Source organism: Zonotrichia leucophrys, chromosome 1, assembly GCF_028769735.1.
Source record: "Zonotrichia leucophrys gambelii isolate GWCS_2022_RI chromosome 1, RI_Zleu_2.0, whole genome shotgun sequence".
In the NCBI taxonomy this organism is placed as follows: Eukaryota; Metazoa; Chordata; class Aves; order Passeriformes; family Passerellidae; genus Zonotrichia; species Zonotrichia leucophrys.
In genome coordinates, this window is record NC_088169.1 from 88,142,063 (window position 1) to 88,167,906 (window position 25,844).

Consider the following 25,844-nt stretch of genomic DNA (forward strand, 5'->3'; position numbering starts at 1 on the left):
GAGAGTATGGCCTAGGCTTACTAAAAGAACAGCCTACTCTGTACCTAATATTTTTTTCTTGATAAATTACTTACAGATGACCTACCAAGATGGAAGGAAAAAGTGCTTAGGGGAAGTTAACTTGTGAATAAAGAATTAGAGGTAGGGAAACGGGAGATATTTTTAGGCCATATTTGAAGGATTTAATTCCTTCCATCTGTTAAGTTTTTTAATCAAGCATGTGTCCAAACTGCAAGCAAATATCACCTGGGATAAGAAAAAAATCCAACCTAGTGCATCTAGAGATGACCTTTGGGGATAACTTTCACTGTATATCATACCACTCAAAGTGGTTGTCTATTTTGGATATCTGCATAATGCAATGGATGAAATTCCATTAACAGTCTTATGTTTTTTTCAGTAGAACGTAATTTACATTTTAATGAATTCTGCAGGGACAGAAATAAAACTGAAGATGTGATTGGGTGGGGGATACAGATCCTTAGAGAAAGCCTGCAGAATGAACTCCAGCTTTACTAGAAGCCAGAGAATCCACACATGAGCAAATTGTTCTACATGCCCTCTAAGAGGGCAAGCATTAACGGAGGTTAGTTCACAATGGATCAGAAAGCTGAGAGGCCAATCATAAGTCAAAAATCTGAGGGAATCCACATTTCATTACGTCTTCTGTGGCAAAGTCATTTGCTTTTTATAGGCCACAGTCAAGTGAGTATGAGTTGTTGAGGACATATTTCCCTCCTGTAAACTAAAATGGATAAATCAGTCTGAGGAACTGCTGGAGTTTTCTTCTGCACGTGGAAAGAATCGCACATAGGAACTATTATATTGATTCAGTGTTGGCACAAAATACTTGACCCCTTAAGAGTAATCTCACTGCTTCATACCCAGACGAAGCTTGTGGGCACAGATTTTTGTTCCTTACAGAATTTGAATACTGCTTGTCTTTTTCTGTGTGCATATGATGCAGTTAGATAATGATTTTCTCAAATAGCGATGCTGTTGCTAGTATCTGTGTGTTGTTAGCAGTACTTGAGTAAAATGTGATCATGAAATTGGGCTTTTGCCTTTTGTTTCTGCTGTTTTGTACATTTATTTTGGCTTTCCTGTATTTGAAAGTGGCAGACCAGAGATAAGAGCCTGGGAGATGTCCTATGTGATGTTGTGGCTAAAGTTTTTTTAATCTTATCCTGAAACATTTTGTAATGTAGTGTGCCTTTTGTTATCTTCATTGATTGTTGACAGGGTATTTCAAACTGGAGTCAGCTCTGGTTTTAGGTAAAAGCACGAAGTAAAATAATTCTGAGTGCAAAGCTATAGTCAAGTGAGTATGAGTTATTGAGGATTTATTTCCCTCAACATAGTTAACATCCATTAATTTACTTGCTGCTGTGTCTGGTAGCAAGAAAGCATTCAGTACACTTTGTAACACTTGTCAACACAAAAGCTAGGGGAAATTGTTACATGCTACTGCTGCTGATCTGGCAATCATCTGCTCTGTTGATTGCTGAATTGTATTTGACTTGCAAAATAAAATGCATTTACTCCTCTCAGTTTGGCTGGTGCAAAAACTCTGTACCTGTTCTGATCTGTGCAGAAATGGATACAGATCTGCCAGATCTGTCCGTCCCATGAGCAGCGGGATGGAACTGTCTTCTGTAATTCCAGTTCCTCCCAGCTGCGAGCACTGCAGTCTTGTCAGCGTGTCCACATGGAATGCTGTCAGAAAATCAGTGTTGGCTCACTGAAAAGAGAGGGAAGGGTGAGCCAGCACCACTCTCACTTAGTTTTCCTTACTTCTGGTAGTGTTTTTTGTGAACCTTATCAAGCCCCAAAAATGACAACATATGGTCTGAAGAGAACTTACAGAAACCAAATTATTTTATGTGTTACAGTTTAAATCAAGATCTGTAACTTTACAGATTGTACAGCAAGTTAATTTCATTTAAGATACTTTTTAGATATTTTTTAAAATATAAATTTCTGCTAAGGTCCAGCAATTTCCTGTACATTTATATGGATTGCTTTTGTCTTTGGGAAGACAGAAGTGCAAAGTGCAACTGGACTTCAGTGGGATGCAATTTTCTCTGCTTCACATCAGGTTCAGTCAGATTGTTAAAGGCACGTTCAATACAGAATATCTGTCACCTGAAATATTTCATCCACTGGTCATATTAGCAGACTGAACCTGTGGTTGGGAAAAGACAACCTAAACTACAGATAAGCCTATGACTCCTTGCTCTCTTCTCTGGACATCAGGGACATCAGGTGTTCTTGTCTCGTGTACTGCTTGCAGAACCCCCTCCTGATAGTGTATGAAGTTCTTTTGCTAGTTGTGAATCCTTATGGCCTTGGATTTTTCTTTGCTAACCCAATTCCTCCTCAGTCTGGCTTCCTCCTCAGTGGAAAAAAGAGATACACCTTATCTTACACTTTGCATATGGCCTTGTTTGTCTTCCTTATTTGTTCTAGTTGCTTGCCCTCACTTTTTCTAGGATGTTTAGGTTTACCTCCTTCTAATTCTTTTGAAATCACTGCATCACAAAGTGTGCTGTCTGTTTTATTAGCAGTGCCTGTCAGAAGACTAAATAAATAAACACCATGAATACTCATTTGTTTGGTACAGTAATTGCCAGAACTGTTTACAGAGACATTTACAGATGGTTGCTAGACATCATTTTGTCCCAGTCTAATTTTGCAGCATTTCAGATACCAAGATAACATCACAGCTCCTATCTGGCAACAGTGGCTTCTTTCCTAACTCTTCTGATACCAAGATTGTTTCATCATGGCATATGAAAAAAAAAAAACAAAACATAATAGTGATGAAACAGCCCCATCTCTTTCTCACCCTGGTAGTAGCTGGACCATGGAGGTTAATCAACACAAACCAGGATCAGACCTGACCTCAGTACTCCTTTCACTCAACCATTCCAACATCTGTATCTCTGCAGGTTCCTTCTTCTTGTAGTGAGTTTGGCATGAACATATTGTTAAAATATTATAGATATGAATTGGAACATTTCCTTTTTTTTTTTCCTTATTCCACAATAAGTATTCCTCAGTCTTCTTCCAGACAAGTCAGTGAAAGTTTTTAAAATGTGTTTTTTTGGAAGTGATGCACGACTCAAAGACAGTTTACAGCATGCATCTGTATTTAAGGGGTCTAATGCCACTGTCCCATGTTTGTTTTGGGATAGCAAAGGCATTTGTTAAATCTGTAGCTGGCTGAATTTTCTTACTGAATATTTATGTTTCTTCTTGAGCCAGTGTGATGGCCTGTTCTTCCTTTCCCTAAGACAGCTCTCTGGATGGGAGGGAAAAGTGAGATTCAGTTAACTGACGAGTCATCTGCCTACTGTGGTGCTTCTCACTCTTCTCACTGTAGCACATGGCTGCCCTCCTACCCCTTTTTATTTGTCTGATTTGGCCCCTTTATAATGTCACCCCTTGTTGGTCTCTCTGAAGAGAATGAGGCTCAGCCTTGCAGTATTTCCAGCAACCTGCAGGTGAAAAGTTTCAATTGCCTGAGGATTTTTACATCTTGGAAAGTAATGAGATAGAGATGACTCAGGCAATGGATGGATAACACATAAAATATTTTTAATGTAATACCTCTTGACAGAGTATTTACCAATAAGTAGTAGATGTTATTTTCCTGGTAGTAGCTTCAAAATAGAACCTATTAATAGAAAGAGATAGAAAAAATTTAAATATTACCAAAGAAATAGTAAATATGCCCTGAATTAGTTGGAATACTGTTTTTCTCTGGTTGATCTAATAGACTTAGTGATTTTTTTTTCTAATGAGTGCTGAGCAAAACTGTTTATCTTTTATTATCATTGCTTTTTCCCTATTTATTTATTATTGCTATTTATTATCATTGCTATTACAAAATTCAGCTTCACTTTCAAGAAGAGCAGACAGTGCAGAGGGCAAAGAACTTGTTGCCTAACTTCATTCCTCTTGTCTGTTTTGTTTGAGTGTTGCAGTGCTTGTTCTACTGACAGCTTAAGCAATACAAGGTTATTAGGAACTGGAAGCCATGCTACAATCTGATGTGAAATAAGTAAAATTGGAAGTTGGTTTTACTCCTTTGTCAGTTGTCAGTGATGCCAAATGTTGTGAATTAAAGAGGGAAGTGCATCCCCCAGAGTTTTGTGCTGTTTTAACATGCAAATTGACCAAGAGTAAAATGCTTATAGTCCAACAATTACCAGGCTTACTTCACACATACACAGTGAACTGGTTTACAAAGAACTTCTGGAGATAGTTTCTTCACACTGATCCCTTGCATCTTTTCTCATATGTTCCTCCAACGGCTGAAAGAGAAGGATACAAGGGGATTTGCAGAATGTAGTGTAAGCCCTTTTTGAGCAGATGGAGAGCAAAGTGTTTGAGATGCACAGTGGTTTTTGGTTGTGGCTTGTAGTACATCTTCAATAGAGTGTGTTAAGTCACAGTAACTTCTTTGGGGCTGGAGAAGTCCTCAGTCCTGTTACACAGATTTGGATGAGGATTACTGACTGTTGCCTCACCACAAGTCCTTCAAACATCTGATTTTTATTTTTTCCTGGGGGTGGGGCGGTTTCCTGCTGCTTTTATTTGGTATTAAGAGATATAGTAGAATTAAGCAGCTGTGGTTAAAATAAACAAAGCGGATAAAGCGGCTTCAGGAGAATTGGCTCAGGAAAAAGGAGACAGATTAGCAACATGTGACCAGCAGAGGTGCCTAGATTCCATAGAGTTATGCCAGTGGGTGCTAAGCATGGCAAATGTATGTTTGATGGATTGACCAGAATCTGACTGTGCTCCTTGCTGGGCAGAAAGTGTCTGTGAATAAGTAATAGGGGCTTCCATTTCAGAAGAAAGTACTGCAGGTGCACACTCCTGCATTTGTGCAAATATAGAACAAATGACTTTAGCATATAGTTTTAAACAGCCACATAGTTCTGTTTTAAGAAGGCTTTAATGCCGTTGCTCAAAAACTAGAGCACTGAGGGAACTCAACTGATCATGATTACGTTTGTTTTTCTCTCTACTATCAACAGAATAAAATATGATTTCCGGTCTTCTCTGATGCATTTCCCTTGGGGTGTTTGTATACTGGAATTGGACTGTTTGTTACTCTGAAAACTATCTTGGTGAAACTGTCTCTTCCTGTTGACATCTATGAAAATTGTTGAAAAGTTTCCTTCTAGCTTTCAAAGTCTTGAGTGCTAGTGAATCAAATTATTTTGAAAAGATATTTTAATAATGAGGCAAACCAAATCTATTAGCTAAATCATGGTTGCTTACATGTACAAATCTTTTGCTTTGTCATGCTTTTTGAGGGATTAGTAATTGCAGGTAAATATTCTTCAATTTTTTCTAATAATTGGGAGAGTGAAATTCAGATCCCTCTCTGTTCTGCAGGTCTAATGGGATGAAATACCAACACACATTTGTTTTTGCACTCTCATTCAGATCTGAATGTTTCTGTGGAGCAATGAATTCAGGAGCTCTCTCTGTCCAGCTTATGTTCAGATTGGATTTTCATTTCAAGTGAAATTACCTCTAATGGAAATAAATAGGAAAATAAAATAAATAAAGTAATTTTAAAATAATTGCAGATTTCAATTTTGTAATTAATGTTACTACATAGGGAAAAGCCCTAAACTTACATCTCCTGTCAAGCCACTTCAAAAAGTGATGCATTAAGACAGAATTGTAATTTGCTGCCTGTTTTTAGTTTGAAGTCTGTAGATAGGGTCATTTGCAGGAATTAAAGAGAGACTGTGTTTAATCCCCAAACTTTGCATTTCAGAAAGATATCTTTTCAGTTATGTGTGTTTAGGAATAGGGCTTAATGCTCAGAAGTGCTTTGTTAGGCTGATGAATTCTCATTCATTATGGTGAATTGCTTAGAGAATTTTTCAGCTCTTATCCCCATGCTTACTAATGAGAAAATGGTTTAATGTGAAGATTATGTATAATGCTTTGTTACTATATTTTAAATGAGCTATTATTGTCAGTCTGTTATCAGGGACAGTGTAACTGCACATTCTAATGCATGCATAAGGTTAGTGTTTCTGTAGGAACCACAAGTCCATTTTGGGCACTATGAATTTTATAGCCTTTAAAAATTATACAGCCTTTATGGATTTTTTGTTAAATATCCTTCCAGTCATTTCTCCTCCGTGGAGTGACTGCATAATTCCTTCTTCTAGATTAGGTATTCTCTGGATTTTAGATATGTTGTCTTTGACTTTTTGAACTCTCTTTTGTCTTTGATGTTTTTCCATACAGCAAGTAAGTGGTTAGGGTCCTGCCAGCCCTTCTGATTTCAGGAGTTTTGGTATTTGATCTATAATGTTTAAATTTTTTTTAATAGTAGTTTTGAAGTTCTGCCTCCATTCTCCTTCCTGTCCTCTGAGTTTAACCATCACTTAACAGTGTTGCACACATTTTAATCCTTCTTTATACATCATCTCCGAATCCTCTTCAAATGTTCAGTCTTTTTTGCCTACTGCTCTTTGGGCATTGTGACTTAGACACAAAAAGATGATAATGCTGGCATTGGCACAACTCAATCTGACCTTTCACAGCTGCAGTCAGAATTTTGTTGATTTTTACTTTGTGCATGCCACTCAAAATAGCTGTGAACTTCTGGGAGAAGAACTACTGCAGTCCAAAGTAATGCTTTGTTTGTTTTGACACTGCTTTTTTACATTAGTTTTTCCCAAATAATTTTGCAGGAAGTCTGTATTTGGGAATATCATTCTACAAGTTATGTTCCTTTAAATTAATCCTTTGTTTCCTTTCTACTGCTACATTTCTCCACAGTTAGTTTAAAACACTGACAATTTATCACCTAGAAGTTTCATGAATGAAGTGCTTATCCCCAAATTATTAATGGCAATCATTAGAAAATCAGGGCTGTGCTTGTCCTGGACACAGGCTGTGAATAATTGAGTGTGTTTATTCCTTACCTGTTCAGGAGGACACTGGGTACTGGAGGGGGAAAAAAGGATGGGTATGTGTGCATAGTTGAGAATACCCCTGGAATAAAGCTATTAATTGATATCTGAGAGCTTATCTCCTAACAGAATAATGGAAGAAGTGGGAAGGGACATGTTGAGGTCATATATTCTGTTGTCCATTGCTTGAGTAGAGTCAGCTAGAACAGAGACTGTAGAGACTCTCTAGTCTACAGACAGAGACTGTACAGTGTCTAATTAGGTTTGGAATATCTCCACAGATGGAAGCTCCTCAGCTGCTCTGGAAACATTACTTCAGTGTTTGGTCCCCCTTGCAGGTCTTGCATTGAATTTTGTGGTCATCTTGTCCTTGTCACTGGGCCCTCCTAAGAGGAGAGCAGCTCCCTGTTCTTCAGTGTCTTTTATCAGGAATTTATACAGGTCAATAAGAACCCCCTGAGCTTCCTCTTCTTGAGGACAAACATTCCCAGCCCTCTCAGCCTCTTAGGAGGCTCCTTTCCCTTCCTGGTGTTCACCAATGTCCATCTTGTATTGGGGAGCCCAGAAGTGGACATGGCATTCCAGTTGTGCTGGATTCACTGGTGTTGAGTAGGGGGAGAGGACAGCACTCAAAACTGCCAGACACATTCTTCCTAGGGCAGCCCTGGGTGCTGTAGGCCTTCTTTGCTTTGAGGTTGCATTGCTGGCTTCTGATCAGCTTGTTGTTCACCAGGACTCCAGGCTCTCCACTGGAGAGCTGCTTCCCAGCCTCTCAGGCCTTGGTGTGTCCTGGTGCACAAGGTCGTTCCTCCCCAGGTGCAGGACTCTGCATTCCACCTTGTTGAACTTCCTCAGACGTCCTCTCTGCCCGATTCTTCATCCAGTCCAGGTCTCTGAGGGGCAGCTCTGCCATCTGCTGTGTCAGCTACTGGAGTTTATCTATCAACTTGCTGAGGGAGCACTCTGTCCCATCGTCCTTAATGAAGAGGTTAAAGAGCATTGGCCCAGTAGGCAGGGTCTGTAACCCTTGGGCACATCTCAGCGTGTCTATGCCCATCATCCTTTTGTTCCTCTTCCACATTCTTGAAGTCTTCCCTTACTTCAGACATGTCAGGGCTTGTTCTGCAGTCTGATAAAGTGGGGGACAACAAAACAGCCTTTTACTGTTTATATTTATTATATATAATTTGAATTATTTGTTCCATTAGCTCTTATTAAAGGATGTTCTGTCCATTTTACAGCTGTGTTCAGCCAATCGCAGAGCAATGGTGTTTGTTAAATGTAAACAAAATGGCAACTCCCTGCCATAAAATGTGCAGGCATTGGAGACACACACACAAGTGTGCTGATTCCCCAGCATGGCCAGACAGCTCTCCCCATAGGGCTTCCACAGGAAAGAGATTCCATGTGTTCATTAGAAATGACATGGTTTTGTATTTTTCACAAATTAGGAAGAACATGGTAGCTGAGGAAATTATAAAATAATAGAAATGTTGCTTGACAGGAATCTCTTCAAGTCATACCAAGTGGTGCTGCTGCTAGTGCTAGCTCAGGTCAACCATGACTGCCTGTAGCAAAGCATTGAAAACCTCTGTGACTGGAGGTTTTGACACCTTTTTGGTAACTTCTTCCAGTGCTGTACTAATTTCTCAGTGAAAGTTTCTCCTAAAGTGCAGCCTGAAGTACCTGAGCTGCCCTTCAACTGAATAAAGAGAAGTTTAAGCTGTCCTTGACAAACCAAGCAAACCCAGGTCTTACAACTTCCTTTCACAGAGCACATCCTTTACTGAAGACTCCAGAGTGACCAGGGAAGAGTATCCAAGACAAATCTTAAGGCTTCTGGAACACATTTCAAAAACACAGACTGATAAAAGTGTCAGAATTTAATGCTCCTCAGGATAGCTCTCAGTCTTCTTGCCCCACAGAAGATCACAGTCGCTAATGCCTCACTTGAGTTTGTCAGGACCCTCCCAGGAGTACTGCTTGGGAGAATGACTCTAGGAAGATAATAAATGCTTTCTCTGGCAGATGGATTAAGGAAACTCAGCATTTGCACAAATTCCAGCTCTGTACCTTCTATTACACACAGGCTGTGAGTACAGCTGTTACAGAACAGACTCAAAGAAGACATCAAAATGATTCCCTTGTCTTCCATCAATGCTCACTTCATAGGAATGTTGTAGAGGAGTTTAAATCTGCCACATTGCTCTGGCAGTAGCACTAAGTAGGTTTTATTTGAGTATGTTCACCTACTTCCATACTCTAATTTTCTAGTATATGGCTGAAGAACTTCTTAGGTTTTGGTGCCCTTGCAGAACTTTAGATCGTATTTAGAAGATGATCTTGCTTTGCAAGAGACCTCTGAGATTGTCAGCTGTTAAGTCCCAGTTTTGATTAATCCTGTGGATTATCTAGACAGTGCAGGAAAATTTATCTAATCTTACCTGAAAATCTCCTTTAAGCACCAGCCCTTTCCAGAGATGGTTTAACCACCCAAATCCAGACTTGGCAATTGGCATCCAAAAAGTCAATTTGCAGAAAGCCTATCTCTGTTCTGGAGTGTGTTTTGAAGTGGTGGAAACCATGTAGTTCTCACCCCTGCCTCCTCCCAGAGCAGTTATTCTGATCTGTAATACATTAAGATACCATAAATGAAGGAGAAGGGAAAATACTCAAAAACCCCTCAAAACACACAAAAACCCCCAAACCCCAGGATCAGAGTGAGAAAACTTTGCTGCTTTTTAAGGGCCATTGTCTTCCTTACCTCATCTGCACACTCATTGGTCAGAGAGTTAGTTAGAGAAATGGTAGAAAATCTCTGTCTTGAAAAGAAGACCTGAGATAGGTCACCTTTATCCTGTGGAACTTTCCAAACAGAAGGATGATATTACTGGCAGCTTTTCCAAAGTGTTGCAGACCCCAACAAAGGGGAGGGTTTTGAGAGCCACCTGGACACTGGACACTTTCTGTGCTAAGCTTTGGTGGTGGATTCTGGTTGTCCTCATGGCTTCTTCATGCTTGTCCTTTTGGTGCAGGTCATCTTCCTGTTGACTTTCTGTTTCGACAGAAGTCCCTCAGAACCTAATTCAGTGTCTTTTTTGTCACTGCAGTTGTCCTAAAATCAGTTCCCAGCTCTGATACTTTCTTTTGCAATCATGCTGTCAGTATTTCCTTGTAACAAACCTCCTGTGCTTTTTGCCATTTTATGGGACCATATATAAGCTGTAGCGTGTATTTTTCATTGTATCGTTTTTGCTTCAGGCAAGATCTCCTTGGAGCTTTCTGCTCTCTGTAACTGGGCCACAGATGGCCATGGGCATGTTATTGGAGGTGGAGTACAAACTGAGACACTTGCTTCTTTTTGTCCCTTGTGGTTGTCTCTCATTATTTAGTTTTTAAATGTCTCTGTTCTATTCCAAGTGTGTTAAGAGCTCTCCTGGTGTTTAAGCAGCACTAGAAGATCTGATGTCAAGAACAAACTCTTTCTCTCTCACACACCTATTTGTGCAGCTTTTCCATCAAGCATTCTTTGCATGGGATGGAATAACTGCAAAGGCAACAAGAATATGGCCTCATCCCCTCATCCCCTTTCCTCTTGGTAGTGCCTTCCTTATCAGTTTCCTTTTTCTGATGTTGTTCAGTGACTTCAAGGGCAAGTCTCTCAATATTATTCAATTAAAAACATTACCAGAACGGCATTTCCTACCCCTTCTTTACCCCAGCTTGTTGCCACTTTGTAGTTTTGCTGGATTCTGCACACATGATCTTACTCTGAGAAGCATGAAATGTCATTATTTGTGTACATGCTAAGAAACCACAAATGCTATTACGAATATTAAAAGTTATCTAGCCCTTACTGGCAATTGTGGGCACAATGCTTGATTCTTGTGGCGTAATTAACTAATTTATTTCTCAGTTGTGTGAAGCAAAATGTACTACAAATGCTTGCTAATATTCCCCTTGTTCCTGTTATTGGAAAGGACTGAGACACAGGCTGTTGGGTTTTCTGACTGACCTCTAGAGTTGTGAACATTTCATTCACATCCTGTCTAATAATTCCTCCCAGGCTAGATAATCCTGTGCACAATCTCCTTCTGTACAATATGTCAGCCTTGGCATACATCTGGCCATCTGTGTTGTCCTTTCCTGGGTCTTGAAAACTCTTCCTGTATCTTTTTTATGGTTAAGGCAGCTAAACTTGGGTATGGTGGTCTATTGTGAAAGTTTGTATTGTTGTATTAGTTCACATAATGCTCAAAAATGAGGAATAAAATAAATGAGCTCCTTCCCTGTTCTGGTGATAGCACTTGTCAGGGAAAGGCTTGTTTTGGGGTTTCTTTCTCTCTAAGTTTATCTGGAGTTCTAATTTCCCTCAGAGTATTTGAGACTTTTAATGTTTTCTGGACACAGTGATGAACCCAGATAGACATTGAGGTAGTGAAGGGAATTCAAAGTGTGGGAGAACCTGTGAGGAACATTGGTGTTCCTTTTGCTTTTAAGCTCAAAATATGTGTACCATAGCTTGGATAAATTGCCCTATAAGTAAAAGTGACTGACTTTATGATAGTGTTCTGCAGTGACATAAACAGCAGGGGAAGGAGAGATTTGATGGTTGCCTAGAGGATGATGATTTCTAATCATGAGAGGGAAACGAGCCAACATTTTTTGAGAAAAAAAAATCCAGTGAAATTTATTACTCTGTTGAACCATTTCTCTGGGGAAGGAAAGTCAGTGCCATCACTCTCACCCAATTAAATACCAAGCAGCATATATTATTTAATTATATGGTGAAAAGGGAATTAATAAGATGACTTGATATATTCTTGCTGCTTTCACACTCCAGGATTCAGTTGTTCCAAACAGAAAGAGGTGGATCCTGTGAGAATAAATACTTGTCAGAGCATTTTTCTAGTGTTCACATTGTATAAAAAATGAGATTGGTATAGAATAAAATGTCAGTGAAAGGTATTTTATTGCTAGAATCCTAGCCAGCTTTGGTTGGTATGGTTGTATGCAATTAAGTCCCATGTCAGTGGAATTATTTGGGATTTTTTAAAGAAGCATGAGTGAAAAAAGCATTTGTCATAGGACCTGAAGTTTAAAGCATAAATTTTAGCTTCAGCAGTACTGCTGTGCAGTAGAATGGCAGAGAGGAAAACAGAGAAGAAAGCACAAAATTCGAGGAACTGTGGAGAGAAGAAATATGAAATTTGTCTTAAACTTTTAGTGCTATTTGGTATGGGATGCCACCTTGTGGAAGTTTTTAGGTTGTCATGTCTTTTATCAAATCTCTGACTTTTTACTCTTCAAGCACTAGAGAATCCCAGTTGCATAGATCAGCCTTTAACAGCTCCTCCATCACCTGATGTTTTATGTCATCTGAACTTCCAGTGTTACTCTGCTTTCCCTTATTTAAGCAATTAGGTGCTTCTGACTTTTTATAAGTAAACATAAACATGGACCTTCTGAAGTAATCTCCTGGCCACCTTTCTCTTCTGGAACAAATCTCTTTCAAGAATTGTGCTGCGGCATTTTTTCAAATGATTAAGAGATGCTAGCTAGGGCTTCCTTCTTCTATTTCTTTTGCTAGGACCTCATAATTGGTGTTGGATTCTGAGGTGTCATTCTTTATGGGCTGAGCTTTGTATTAATCATATGTACTCCTTTTTGTCCTCTACTTCTCCTTCCTCTGTAAGCTTTTTTCCCTGAGCTTGCTCTTACCACCGCCTTGTTTATCTGCAGTGATCTATTGCTTTTGGCCTCATGATTCCAGAATTCATTGCACTCTTTCAAAACACTTGAGCTAAGGCTGTGACTTCTGAACTTAATAGAGTATGGAAGTCCAAGGAACACATTTGTGAATGACCTTTTAAGTATGAATTCAGGATCATATGGGAAGTTACACTGAACAATTTTGGTCTTTGGTAGAAACTTCTTTGGAAACATTTACAGACTCATCTGTGGAGTGTCATGAAGTCATTGATTAAAGTGCCATCAGCTAATGGCAATGGCAGCCCTGGCAGCTTAGAAATGCCATTTAATACTTTAAATGAATGTTGTGTGGTGAGAGCTGTTCCTGACCTCCTGAACCATTAAGCTCTCAGCCCCTGCCTGCAGTTTTCATCTAATGGTGGAAACAGCTGAACTACAGGGTGGATTCCTAAGTGAGCTTGAGGCACCAAAACTGCAGCAATTCAAGGACAGAGTAGATGAAATTTAAAGCAGGAGCAGTAGGGTGGCTGATTCCATGAGCTGCAGACAGTTTGAACCTGTGGCCATGTCCACTGGGTCCTGCAGCAGAATATGATCAGGGGGCTTCTGTTTTGCATCCCCCCACAGCTCTTTACTACTCCAAGTTCACACGGACCTTGCTGACATCTCGTGAAAGGCAATGAGAAATCAATTCAAGCTCATTTAGTGGAGAGGACGAATTTGAAGGAAGAGATGAAAGTCCTACCCTGCCACATGCATGTGTGTGTGTTTTGTCTTTTTATAGGGGTAGCTGGTGTTTGACTTTCTCCCACTACTCACACTCCTGTTGCAGCTGTGCCCAGCTCTGCCATAGAACACAGATGTTGTGACATTTATCCATACCTGGTGATGCAAAGCTCCCCAGCCACTCTGTGGAGTTACTGTGTGTTGAGTTTTGGAAGAGGTGTTTCCCAGTCTCCTTATAAGATTCCTGAATGTTTCCTCTGTGTTACCCAGTGCATTTGTTACTCTGCTTCCCTTGGGAATGCCTGTGAGCATCTTGCATAAGGCTTGAGCTTCCTGTACATAATGTATCTAGACATCTGATTTTGGTGACATTTTGTGATCACTGGCTATCAACACTAAAGCTATGAGAACTTGTATTAAGCCCAACCTGGGTACTGTGACTGGGCATTTTATGACAAATATTTACTGAAATTATGCTTTTGATTGTAAATGTCTTCAGGACTTCCTTGCCTCCTGTAGGATGAGGCAATACAGGGCTGAATACTCTGAGACATTGCAGATGACTGCACAAATAAGTGCAACAGAGCATTCATTCAAATAATATTTTTTATTTTCACAGAGAAAAATTGCTCTGGGTTGCTGTTGGGACATCAGTGGGTAGCCCTGGTTTCATGTGCTAAGTCTCTCAGAAGAGAATTCTGCCATCCAGTGGCTTTTAAATAGAATTATGAGTACAGGTGATGTGACCAAGTCTAAGTACAAACATTTAATTTCACTTTGTTTCAACATCAGGCCACTAAGAGCATTACTTCAGAACATTTACCTGAGACCTTGCTTGTGAAATTCTTTCTTTTCAGAGTTTCAGGGGAAGGAGACAATGACATTTCTGTTAACAGTGAAACCTTTCTTTTGTTTGTCTCTTTGCAGTTATGTGGCTGTGGTCTGCTGGGCGTGGGCATCTGGCTGTCAGTGTCACAAGGGAACTTCGCCACGTTTTCTCCCAGCTTCCCATCACTTTCAGCTGCCAATCTAGTCATTGCCATTGGCACAGTGATCATGGTGACCGGCTTCCTGGGCTGCCTAGGTGCTATCAAGGAAAACAAGTGCCTGCTGTTGAGCGTAAGACATCAGTACTCCTTTTCACTAAAAACAGTGGCTGTTGCCTTGTTATTATTTTATTTGAATGACCTGAGCGAAATAGTCGTGTGGCTCACTGTGACATTGCCCTTGGCTTTCAATCTTCTGTAGGCTTGCAGTATGACATCCCACAGCTTTGGTTACAGTGATATCAATGGTGTATTAGCAAATGTGTCCTTGTTACTATGTGCAATGTATTAGGTAGCAAAGCAAATTGCTATCAGTCACTTCTGAATGGTTAAGCATGAACTGTAGGATCAACCTGGATAGCCCTTCTGGAAATGTCTGTTGGAAGGACTGACTGAAAAAAATTTTTGTTCAAAGCCTCTCATGGCTATTTTCTACATTGCCCTTATCTAAGGCCTTTGTCAGAGGATGGTGGAAACCATCTGAGCCAAAGTTAGGAAGTCAAGGTCTCTGCCACGCCTTATCAGTAAAAAATAAATAGTCTGACCCTTGAAATTCTCTGATCAGCACTGAAGCACAGAGGTAGGGAACCTGTCTCAGAAAGCACAGTGTGGATCTTTCCTCTTGCATAAACCCAGAAGGTTTCATCATTAGCTTCCCTGAATAATGATGGGAAGTTATATGGGGGAATATATAATAAACCCCCCCCCGATATAAATATTCCCCTCCAAAAAAAATGCTGGGGAGAGGAGACCCCCCTACAAGGAGAGGGGTATTGTGGCAGAAGGTGGGAGGAGGGCTTTCAAGGCAGACAGGTTCCAATTCAGTCACAGTTTACAAATCCAGATGCTGTGACATTAAGGAGCAGATTTTCCTTTTGCAAAACTCTCTCTTATATGGCATTGGGGAACAGCTAGGCAGAATTCCTTAAACTACTTCAGAGAATTAAACTGGAGGCAAAATATGCACCTAGTTTTTTGCTATCTGATTGCTTGGTTTTGTGTGTTGTACAATTAGGAAAGCAAACAGAGATTAGTATTGAAGTCCATGTGATTCATCCACACTAACTACAACACCAGCTTCATTTTTTAAAAAAGATTGTATATTCTTATGAGGTTCTGCAAAAGTAATTTTATACTATCATGACTGTCATGAGTTACCAGTTGAAGAGCTAGCTGTGCACTGCTTCTTCCCCAGTGTCTGGGGTCAGGTGCCATACCTGTCTGGAGTCCACTAGGGCATAAAGGTAGGAAAATAAATGCCTCCTTGGCCTGAAAAGTAGTGAGAAACAACTAGAACTCACACTTGGGATGCCTCTGCGGAGAGAGAGATTTCAGATACAGAGTTGGGAATAGAAGTGCTGAGTAATATGATGACTATTCCACAGTCACATATGGTTCAAGCCCATCTGCTAGGGAATCATTTCTGAGGCATGTCACATTCATCTTTGCGCTAAGGGATTTAGCATCTGTCCTGTAGTCTGTGTGAAGGAGAGTGACTCCCAGGACTGTGTGCTGTCACAGCAGTCAAAAGGAGCAGGACAAAAGCATGGCTGAAACCTGCAACCTGGTAGAAAGCCTGTCATCTTCATAGTTTCTAGGAGCTCTGGGTTTACTCTCTACTTGGCAAGTGTGTGTACACTGTCTCTTTTTTCTTTGTTCTAGTTTTTCATCGTTTTGCTGATAATTCTCCTGGCTGAGCTGATATTAGTCATTTTATTCTTTGTTTATATGGACAAGGTAAGCAAATATGCCATATTGATTAAGTATCTCTACTAACATGTAAACCAGGTTTAGTTTTTTGTTTGATGAAAGTATATGAGTTCTCCTGGATCTTCACTTTGGTGAAGGTTTAACCTTGAGACTTTGGCTGTCTATTGTGAGCTGCTTCTGAAGGGGAAGGAGGAAGTGATGACAAAAACAAGCAGGAGACAAATCCCTGAAGTAAAATCATGGTCCAGAGCCTCCCTTTTCATCCTGTCCTTAGGTAGCCTTCAACATGTTTGATGTCTGCAAGAAGCTGGTCATCTTGTAGTCCTGGGTTGTGGAAGGTCCTATTTAAAACCCTATAGCTTCTTAGGGCCAGCCCTTGAAACAGGACTGGAGGAGAGAGGCATGAGATTTTCACAGGTTATTCCAAATGCCACCAGTTGTCTCACTTGACTGGGCAGTCCCAGAGAGATCAATGTGAATGCAAAATGGATCAAGAGATAGTTTCTCATAAAGCCCATCTGTAGGAATCTCCTATCTCAGAGTGACTAAGTGACTTAGGCACAACTGGCTGGCCCATCAGATACATAACACTGCAAAAGTGACTGGGGAACTGGAGATCTCTGCTAAACACAGGGCAGAACCTTATAGTGTGAATATGTCCAGACTTACTCTAAAACAGCTCCTCCTAGACCTTTATATCTTCTCAGGTTGTCATTATGATGCCTGCTACTTTCAGGGAGCTGAGATGAACTGCTGATATTGACTGGGTTGTAAAAAAGAGATGAAACAGATCTTATAAAATTGTTGACCTTTATGCCAGGACCATAATCCTTTCCCTTCTACCAGCTCACTACTGTCAGAGGCAAGGTACCCACCCGCATCCAGGACTCTGGGCTCAGACTGAAATTAAAACAAGAAATGGGACATCTCAGATATCATGTTAAGCATTCCAACTTTGTCTTCTAAATAAGGAAGAGCACATTTGAAAGTCATAAATCCTACAAGCTTGCTCCCACAAGGAGAAAAACAAAATTGTCTTTTTTCAACTGATTTTGTACTGGCTGTTGACTGTAGCCTGCCTGAACCCATGCAAGAATAACTCCACTAACTCCACTAAGGTTGGGAAGCCAGGACTCTGGTTTTGTGGTATTAGCAAATTAAAACAGGCCACAGGTTAAGGCAGGAGAGGCTGCTGTGGGGCATTGCCAACAGCTGCCTCTGGCAAGGTTACAGCAAGCTCAGCAGATTGATGCTGTTCATTTTCAGTTAGTTTTAATCAGATGATGACTGTATGATGGACTTTTAGCAGGGGTCTCCTATCTCAAGAGAATTAACCCACTATTTTGCAATCTGAGGGAAAGAGTAGGCCTTGACAGCTGCTTAAAGGTCCCAATGATTTATGAAACTCAAGCTTTTTATCCATCTCAAGTTTGTGGTGAGAGAAGGTAAAAGATGGACATTTTCTATGTGTGTCTGTACCATTTGGTCCTTTCCTCTGAATAGCAGTGCATTGACTTCCTCTGTCTTCTACATGGTGCAGGTCAGTGAGAGTGCAAAGAAGGATTTGAAGGAAGGAATGAAGCTGTACAATTCAGAAAATAATATTGGACTGAAAAATGCATGGAATATCATTCAAGCAGAGGTAACATATTTTCTCAATAGTAAAAAAGTAACGACTTGGTCATCAAGGCTGCTGCAGTGGCATCCATGTCTAGTCTAAAAGATGGCTAATGCAGGTTTTGATTTCTGATTTTGCTCTCTTGAGTATGCAGGGAATGCTGTGAAACCCAGGATCAAAGCATACTCTGTAAGGTGAAAGATGCTCACCTGTCTGGGATTCTCTGTGGCTATTACAGGCAAAGAGATGATCTGTAAGAGCAGAGAGGCAGCAAAACCTGCATAGGTGGCATTGCAGCTTTGGCAGGATTTTGCTTTTAGCAGTTGTGCTTATGACCTTGTTTTGGTGTTTGGTCTCTCTAATAAGAAAATTTGTGTCTGGAGGCATTTCCTTTGTTTGGTTTTGTGTTTTCTTTGTGTTTTTCAGTATTTGCTTTAGGTGATCAGCAACCACAGAATACCATAAAACTACAAAAGTGTTGTGGTGGCCTTTTTGAAAGTACAGAGTGGTTTAGTGGAAATAAAAGTTTGTGGTTGTGCGTGATTTACAAATTGTGCTAGTTAATTTATAAATCCTTTGCTTCTGCACAGATGAAATGCTGTGGTGTGAATGACTATACGGATTGGTACCCAGTGCTGGGAGAAAACATTGTTCCAGACCGATGCTGTATGGAAAATTCCCAAGACTGTGGACGGAACTCTACTGAATCACTGTGGAAAACGGTAAGGCTCACTTTGCCCAGGTCAAGTCTTAGGTAGGGGTGGGAAGGAACAAAATAAAGAGAATGCACGTGAAAGAAAACGTGACCTTGGAGTTTCAATTTTCGTCTTTCATCATTTCAGGGATGTTATGAGAAAGTCATGAGCTGGTTTGATGACAATAAGCATGTCCTTGGCTCGATTGGGATGTGTGTCCTCATAATGCAGGTAATACTGGTCTGATGTTTTCCAACATGGCTTTGATTTGCTGTCAGCATTCTTGGCTCTGCTGTGTGAAAAGTGATGCTCAACTGCTTTTGAGTTGGAATCTTATTTCAAAAATGTCAGATTTGTTTTATGAGTTAATTTAAGGCCACGTGCTCAGAAAGGAAGCAGGTCAGTAATGGGTCCTGCAAAGAAGACATGCTACACTGGGGTTTTGCTTGCCCATGTTTTGACTTCAGGGTACCTCTTTGGAGTTCTTATATTAAGCCATCTGTTACACTGTCCTTTCAGGAACTGGTTGATTTTTCATTTTGAAAGCAAGTTCTAGAAATTATCAAAATTAGTCAAATCATGGCCACTGAACTAAGGAGGTTGATGTGTTTAAAAAAAACAAGTGCAGCAGTATCATAATAATCTGTTAAGGTTTTGGGGTTCTTGCTCCGGGGAAGTGGTCACGGCACCAATGCTTGTTCAAGCATTTGGACAATGCTCTTAGGCACATGTTGTGATTTTTGTTATCCTGTGCAGGGCCAGGAATTGGACTCAATGATTCTTGTGGGTCCCTTCAGGATATTCTATGATTCTATCACTGCCATACTTTAGGGGGAGAATATCTGAATCTGATATTTTCAGTCACAGTTACCTGACTAAACAAGCACAAGTTGTTGGGTGAAAGGGAAGAATGACTTGTATGTACTGATTCCAAAAAATAGTTGCACATACAGCAAAGAACCCCAAGAGTTTTTTGCTTCCATCTGTGCTCTGACAGATACAACCCTGGACTTCACTATGTGCCTGAATAACATACAGTCAGATTTACTGCTCAGTGTTGAAGCTTGAGACATATGGCTTGTGTAGAATGACTGTTCAAACTACAGCTGGACCACGAACACAGGTCAGCAGTGTAGTTTTGGCAACCTTCCTGTAGTAAAGCCCTTATTGTTTGTTTTCCTTCAGATTCTTGGCATGGCCTTCTCCATGACACTATTCCAGCAGATTCACAGGACTGGCAAAAAATATGATGCCTAAAGCCTCGGAAACATTATCACATCAACCCTTCTGTCTCATCATAAAATGAACACAAAGAATGACTGCAAGGAGCATCACGCCTAGCCCTGCTGAGGAAATCCGTCCCATTGACAGATCCACTTTGTTGTTACTTGTCCAGTTATTATCACAACTTATTTGACTCTTTTTTTTTTCTTCTGTTTCACATTTGCCATTTATTTGCCAAAGAGGGGGGAAACTCCCCAAACAAATGGATTTTCTACACAAAATCATAGATCTGCTCTAAGAATGTTTCTTAACTTAAGAAAATGTTTTGCTCTACTAATCCATGCTATATGTGCAAAAATTATGTGTGTTTGACATCAAGGGAGAATTCTTCAAAGTCTTCCATTAGGCTTTCAACCCTTACGTCTGATTTACTGGAAGACTCGGAAAAGCCACTCTAACTGATAGTCCTTCGATTTGGAGCTGCTTTGCTTTGCAGCTTCTTGTACCTTACGGTGTATACTTTTTTATTATAATGATTATTATTATTATTATTATTATTATTATGGATATAGCTTAGAATTTAGTTGCCTGACTTATAACTTCTTACTGTTTTTGGTTTTACACATCTATTGTACATTAATTTGGGAACTGCTGTGCGATCTCCAGAGGACCTGTTTTGCAAAGTTGATAGTAGGTGCAGGCAAGACTTAACTTTTCTCAAGTCCATGGGGAGGCAGCACCTACCTTTATTAGGGCCTTGATGCCCTTACTGTAACAAAGGTATCTCCTTTAAAATCAGAGACTCTTTCCTTGGATGGAATGCAAAGCCTTCCCATTGGACCAGATGATGAGCTTCCTACTTCTGCGAGGCAAAGTTCCAATGCCTTTACTCACCCAAAGCAGTGCCTGGCTGCTTTATGTCATGCTACTTTGAAAGCTAAAAGCACTGACTAAGCAAGTTACTGCCAGCACAAAGGAGAGAGATTGCAGTCTGACCTACTGGCAGCAGACTTCACTGACTGTGTTGTCTGCTTCAAAAAGTTTGCCCAAGGCATGGCAAGCTTCTGGATGTGAAGGAAGGGGATGGCAATTTGATGGCACCATTATCATGCCATGACCTTTGTTGTAGGGATTTCCTCAGGCTAAAGACAGCTACCTCCCTGAGCTAGAAAGGACAGTTTGATTATGAGTGACCAGATTATGCAGGAAAGGGGCAATTTCCAGAACAGCACTGGGAGATAGTCTGTATTGGCACACCTTCAGTAGAGAATTGTTTTTCTTAACAGATTGCCAAGTTCATCCACTGGGGTAGTTTACTCAATGCATATTTTTAGCAACATTCCTGTTAGAAAACTTGAACGTGTATTTCTCTGCTTTGAATGCAAGGGGCAGCCACTTACCCATTGTTACAGGTTTTTGCTGTTTTGTGAAGGAAGAAGGAAAGGCTCAGACAATGGAGGATGCTGTGATCAAACTTCAGTCAGGGCTTGACTCAGCCCTGAAAGAAACACTGCTTTTTGCATGGACAGCTGTCAGAAGCAACTTTCAAAGGTTACCTCATCCAATGTCACGCCCAAAGAGATATTGACACATAGGTGAGATGGGGTTCAGTATGACATTATTGGGCTGAGTTTCAGAAACTGTTGAGGATGAAGATTTTGTGCCTTTCAGAGCCACACCATCTCAAACTACTCCTCTGGTAAATAAGATTCTAACAATGTCCAGTCTGAATATTCATACTTAAAGCTCTAAAAATATGTAATTTTCATTGTACCATTCGGCCTATCTTTTTCCTTGTGGGCTGAAATAGCTGTTGAGCCACTTTATACCTGGGAGGTTTTAGTCCCCTATTTATCTTCTAATAAGTCCTGCATGCATCTGTACATCTGGTAGCAATAGTGTTTTGTGTGGCCTACATGCCACTTTTTTGAGTTCCTATGAAATCAGTGTGACAGGAAGGAGTGTGAATGTGTGGGAGATAGAGATGAATTTGGGGGTTGCAGTGAAGAAGAAGGTTACTATTCTTAAAGCACAGCCCTTGCCCATATGAGCACAATGCCCAGATTTCACAGGGCTCTGGTTTCCCACTGAAGCAGACAAGGCCATATGGGTTCAGCTATTTCACTTGGATAGCCCTTGAAGGAATCAGGGAAGAAGCAGAGGGAAAGCACAGAAACTGAATCCAGTTTTACTTCCATTTCTAACAAAAATTGGGACCAGGAGCATCTGAGCCTCACTGGAGATGGCTGTTCCAGGTTGAAGAAGGGGCTCTGATGCCCAGTGTATCTGCTGCTACATGTAAAACTGTATCCAAAGTTGCTAAGATGTGTTCCCATTTTTGCAAGAAAAGACGGGATGGTTTTTGTCTGATGGCTCCACTGCTTTCTCCCTTTGGGCAGAGGTGCTTGGCTTTCTCTAGATTTTCTGGTGCTCAAAAAGAGCCAGGTGCAGGGCTGAGTAGGAGCATCATCTCTGTCCTTTTGGGTCGCACAGTGGTACCTATCGCATCTTACATTTTAATCCGCAGTCAGTTTTTGTACAAAAATGGTAAAATATATTAGTGAAAGTAATAAGGAAATAAAAGATGTTTATGAGTAACTCAGAGATGAAATGTGTAGTTGCAAACTCAGCTACTTTGCCTTCCATCCAAACTTATTTTTCTAGAAGCTTCATTCCATTTCACGATCTAGAAGCATAGATCCTGAAATCTTTTTTTAATGACTACTTTAGGCATTTTAAGCACAGTATTAAGTGAGATAGTTACATGAGCTTCATGTATTCATCTCTATGAAGCCACCTACAGGAGAGGAGTCAAAAGCAGGGCTGATTTGTGTCTCTAGCTGACTCTCTGATGTGGGAGGTGATGACAGACATCCTCAAAGATGCAGAAAGGTAATACCACTTTCCAGGCAGCAAAAAACAGCTCTGGAAAGTGTGAGGTTGCAGCAGTCAGTTTGCCAGAGAAGGCACTAATTGTCCTGTAAACTGGTCAAAGGGAGCTTTGACTCACATATGTATGCACTTTTTTTTGCTTATGCTGGTGGGTGGCTGCCTGTGTGTTTTCCCCAAATGTCACTCTGATTATTTAACTATAAGTTTTTAGCATGTTTTTAAATAAAAGCTGATACTGAGTAAAAGTATCTTTAATATACACAAATATTGATTTGTACAAATGCATACCTCCCTGTATCTCTAATTCATGAAAGCACAGTTCAAGTCTGTGAAAGTGCTGTTTCTCTGGGCGTTCCATCAGACTGTAGCATACCTGCTGTCTTACTGTCCTTCATGCTTGGGAGCTGCCATAGAAATTACAAAGAGACACAACAGGAGACCTGCCCGAAGAAGCTCTGTTTGAAAGCTGATGAAGTGTGAATTAGCATGAATTCTGCTCACTCCTGGTCAAAACCAAGGTTGTTTGTTACAGGAAACTCAGGTGGAAGGCACTCAAAAAAAGTGCCCATAGCTAAGTAGCATGTGAAATGCTAAAAGACAATGACATAAATGTCTCTGAGATGACAGAAGATGCCTTGGATTGGCTATGTCATGCTTTGTGTTCCTGGACTATGGCTACGTCAGGCCAACTCTCCTGTCCTGTGTCCACCTGCTCCATTTCTATGCATGAAATACAGCTCACACACAGAAGGGAGGGTGCAAGCACAGAAGACAGCCAGACTGATCCTCGTGGTCTTTCCTGGGTGACATATTGGTCAGGCATAGAAAAGGCAAGGAGGAAAAGGATGTTTTCCCAGCAGATGGTTCTTGGGAGCAGCATGGAATAGGCCACACATGATTCTGATGTAACTTCTTTCCATAAGTTGAGCAGCTTCATCTTGTAGCTGGCAAGGGGAAACCTGGAGATGTTTCCCTCTGGGCTCGCCATCTGTTGTGCAGTAGAGAGTAGACACTAAGAAACAACATGCCATTCCCACCGGGTGATGTTTGCACCAGTGTTTCTTCTATGCAATACCTACTTTCGCCTTTATATAAAAGATTTTTACTAGGATGATATAAAAATAAAGGATTTTTTAAAAGGTGCTTCTTTCAGCTCATTTGTCTTCTAACTCCACCACCAAAACTGAAAAGGGGCAAAAAAAAAAAAAAAAAATTCCAAAAGGTGACTCACAGAGATCTATTCCAGCCCCACTGCAGGTGAAATCCAGAAGCTGTTTCATTTCTGAAAAGATTTCTCTCCCCTGCCTTCACCCCACCCTCCCCAGTCATCTCAGACTTTGAAACAATATTAAACCAGAAAAAGTTATGAAAAATCCCCAAATAATGGAAAAATGGTTTGGGGAGCCTGATACAGGAAAGAGATTGCAAGGGTCACAGAGAACACAGAATAGCTGAAATTAGGACAAAATAGTAGAGAGCTTGAAAGACATTCAGAGGACTCTGAGAAGTCTTGGACAAAATTATGAACTGAACACTGATTAATACTCAGATAGAGAATGATTACAGAATAGCCCTCCAAATGCCAGGAAAGTAGGGGATGGGCTGAAAGATCCCCAGATGAAACAGGAGCCAAGCAGAAGTGAACAAAGTAACGGAGAGAGTCTGAAAGAGATTCCAAGTGCATACACTAGCCTCAGGGAAGGGAAGAAAGTCTGTAAGTGCTCAAGAAAACAAAATGCAGCAGTGTCAGAGGCCATGAAAGAAAGAGATAATGCAAAGAACCACCTCAGAGAACACAGAAGAGGCTCAGTGAAAACAAGAAAGTATCAGAGCTATTAAAGGAGCTCCAGACTATTCACTGGTGCCAAGGGTGGTCTCAAGAGAAGATTTAAAAAAAAGGGGGGGGAAGAAAGATTGATAGTGCCCCAAAGAGCAGCATCAAAGAAGGGAAAATCAGCCAAAAATCTGTAAAAGACTCAAGAGAACACAAAGTAGCCTCAAAGAAGTCAAGAAACTATAGAAAGCTTGAAAGAACCATGATGAACACACAAGAGACTTAACCAATAACAAGAAAGTATCAGAGATCCTGAAAGTGCTCTAGGAGTGTGTGCCTGCAGCTGCTAGGAGAGGAGAGAGGCTAAAAGAGCAAGAGAAAATAGTCTTGGAGAAGGGAAGAAACAAGCATGAAGGCTGAAAAAGTCCCAGGAGAAAGAAGAGAAGCTGCTGAGATGCCGTGAACCTTGAAGGAAGACGGAAACAGCCCCAGAAAATCCAGTCAAACTTCGGAAAGAGGGGCTGAAGGATGAGTGGGATATGAAACAAGCATAAAGACTGAAAGTGCTCCAAAATCCCCTTAGTGAGAGGAAGGAAGAAACTGAGAGACAGCCAAAGCAGTTTTGGAGAGGCTAGGGAAGAAGTGGAGAGGTTGGGAGAGTACCAAAGAACAAAGTAGCCTTGCAGATACTGAGAGATTAGAAGAAAGCGCGAAAGAACCTCAGAAAAGAAATCACTAAGTCTGCAAACGTGAAGGATAACAAAGATTAGCCTGAGAAAGGCAGAAAAAGGTAGGCAAGAAAGAGTCCCAGATGTCATACAGTAGCCTTGGAGAGGTGAGAAAATATGGTATTTTCTGGGGTCTCCCATTGTGGAGAGGAAAGATGAATCTGACTCCATGTTCTTAAAGGCTAATTTATTATTTTATGATATTATATCAAAGAATACTATACTAAAACTATACTAAAGAATAGAGAAAGGATACAGAGGGCTAAAAAGAATGATAATGAAAACTTGTGACCCTCTCCTCAGAGTCCAACACAGCCTGACCATGACTGGTCATTAAGTCAAAACAATTCACATGAAACCAATCAAACAATGACCTGTTGGATAAAAAAATCTTCAACCACATTCCAAAGCAGCAAAACCCAGGAGAAGCAAATGAGATAATATTGTTTTCTTTTTTTCTCTGAGGCTTCCCAGCTTCCCAGGAGAAATCCTGGCGAAGGGATTTTTCAGAAAATATGACAGTGACAAGAAAATACTGCAGAAAGACTGAAAGAACCTTGAGAGAGCAGAGAGTAGCTTCACAGAGACCAAGAAAGAAGCAGATGTTGAAAGAGTCCAAGGAGGGCCCACAGTACCACTGGAAGGCCACAAAAACAGGAGAGACACTAGAACCCCACTGCATGCAGAGTATCCTTAGGGCAAGCTTTCCCAGTTAGGCTGGAAAGCCCATTGGAAAACATGCTCGTCCTTGATCCTCAAAGCA

At 40.7% G+C, this 25,844-nt stretch overlaps 1 protein-coding gene across 4 annotated transcripts in view; it reads left to right on the forward strand.

The window, feature by feature from the left end:
- The window catches only part of TSPAN9 (tetraspanin 9), a 169,258-nt gene extending 145,535 nt beyond the window's left edge, over positions 1–23,723 (forward strand). For all 4 annotated transcript variants that reach the window (XM_064721163.1, XM_064721155.1, XM_064721171.1 and 1 more), the window contains 6 exons: positions 14,322–14,513; positions 16,103–16,177; positions 17,691–17,792; positions 18,359–18,490; positions 18,611–18,694; positions 19,649–23,723. In XM_064721163.1, the coding sequence (XP_064577233.1) occupies positions 14,322–14,513; positions 16,103–16,177; positions 17,691–17,792; positions 18,359–18,490; positions 18,611–18,694; positions 19,649–19,720 (657 nt within the window). In that variant the 3' untranslated portion in view covers positions 19,721–23,723. The remainder of the gene's footprint in view (positions 1–14,321; positions 14,514–16,102; positions 16,178–17,690; positions 17,793–18,358; positions 18,491–18,610; positions 18,695–19,648) is intronic.
- The last annotated feature ends 2,121 nt before the right edge of the window (positions 23,724–25,844 follow it).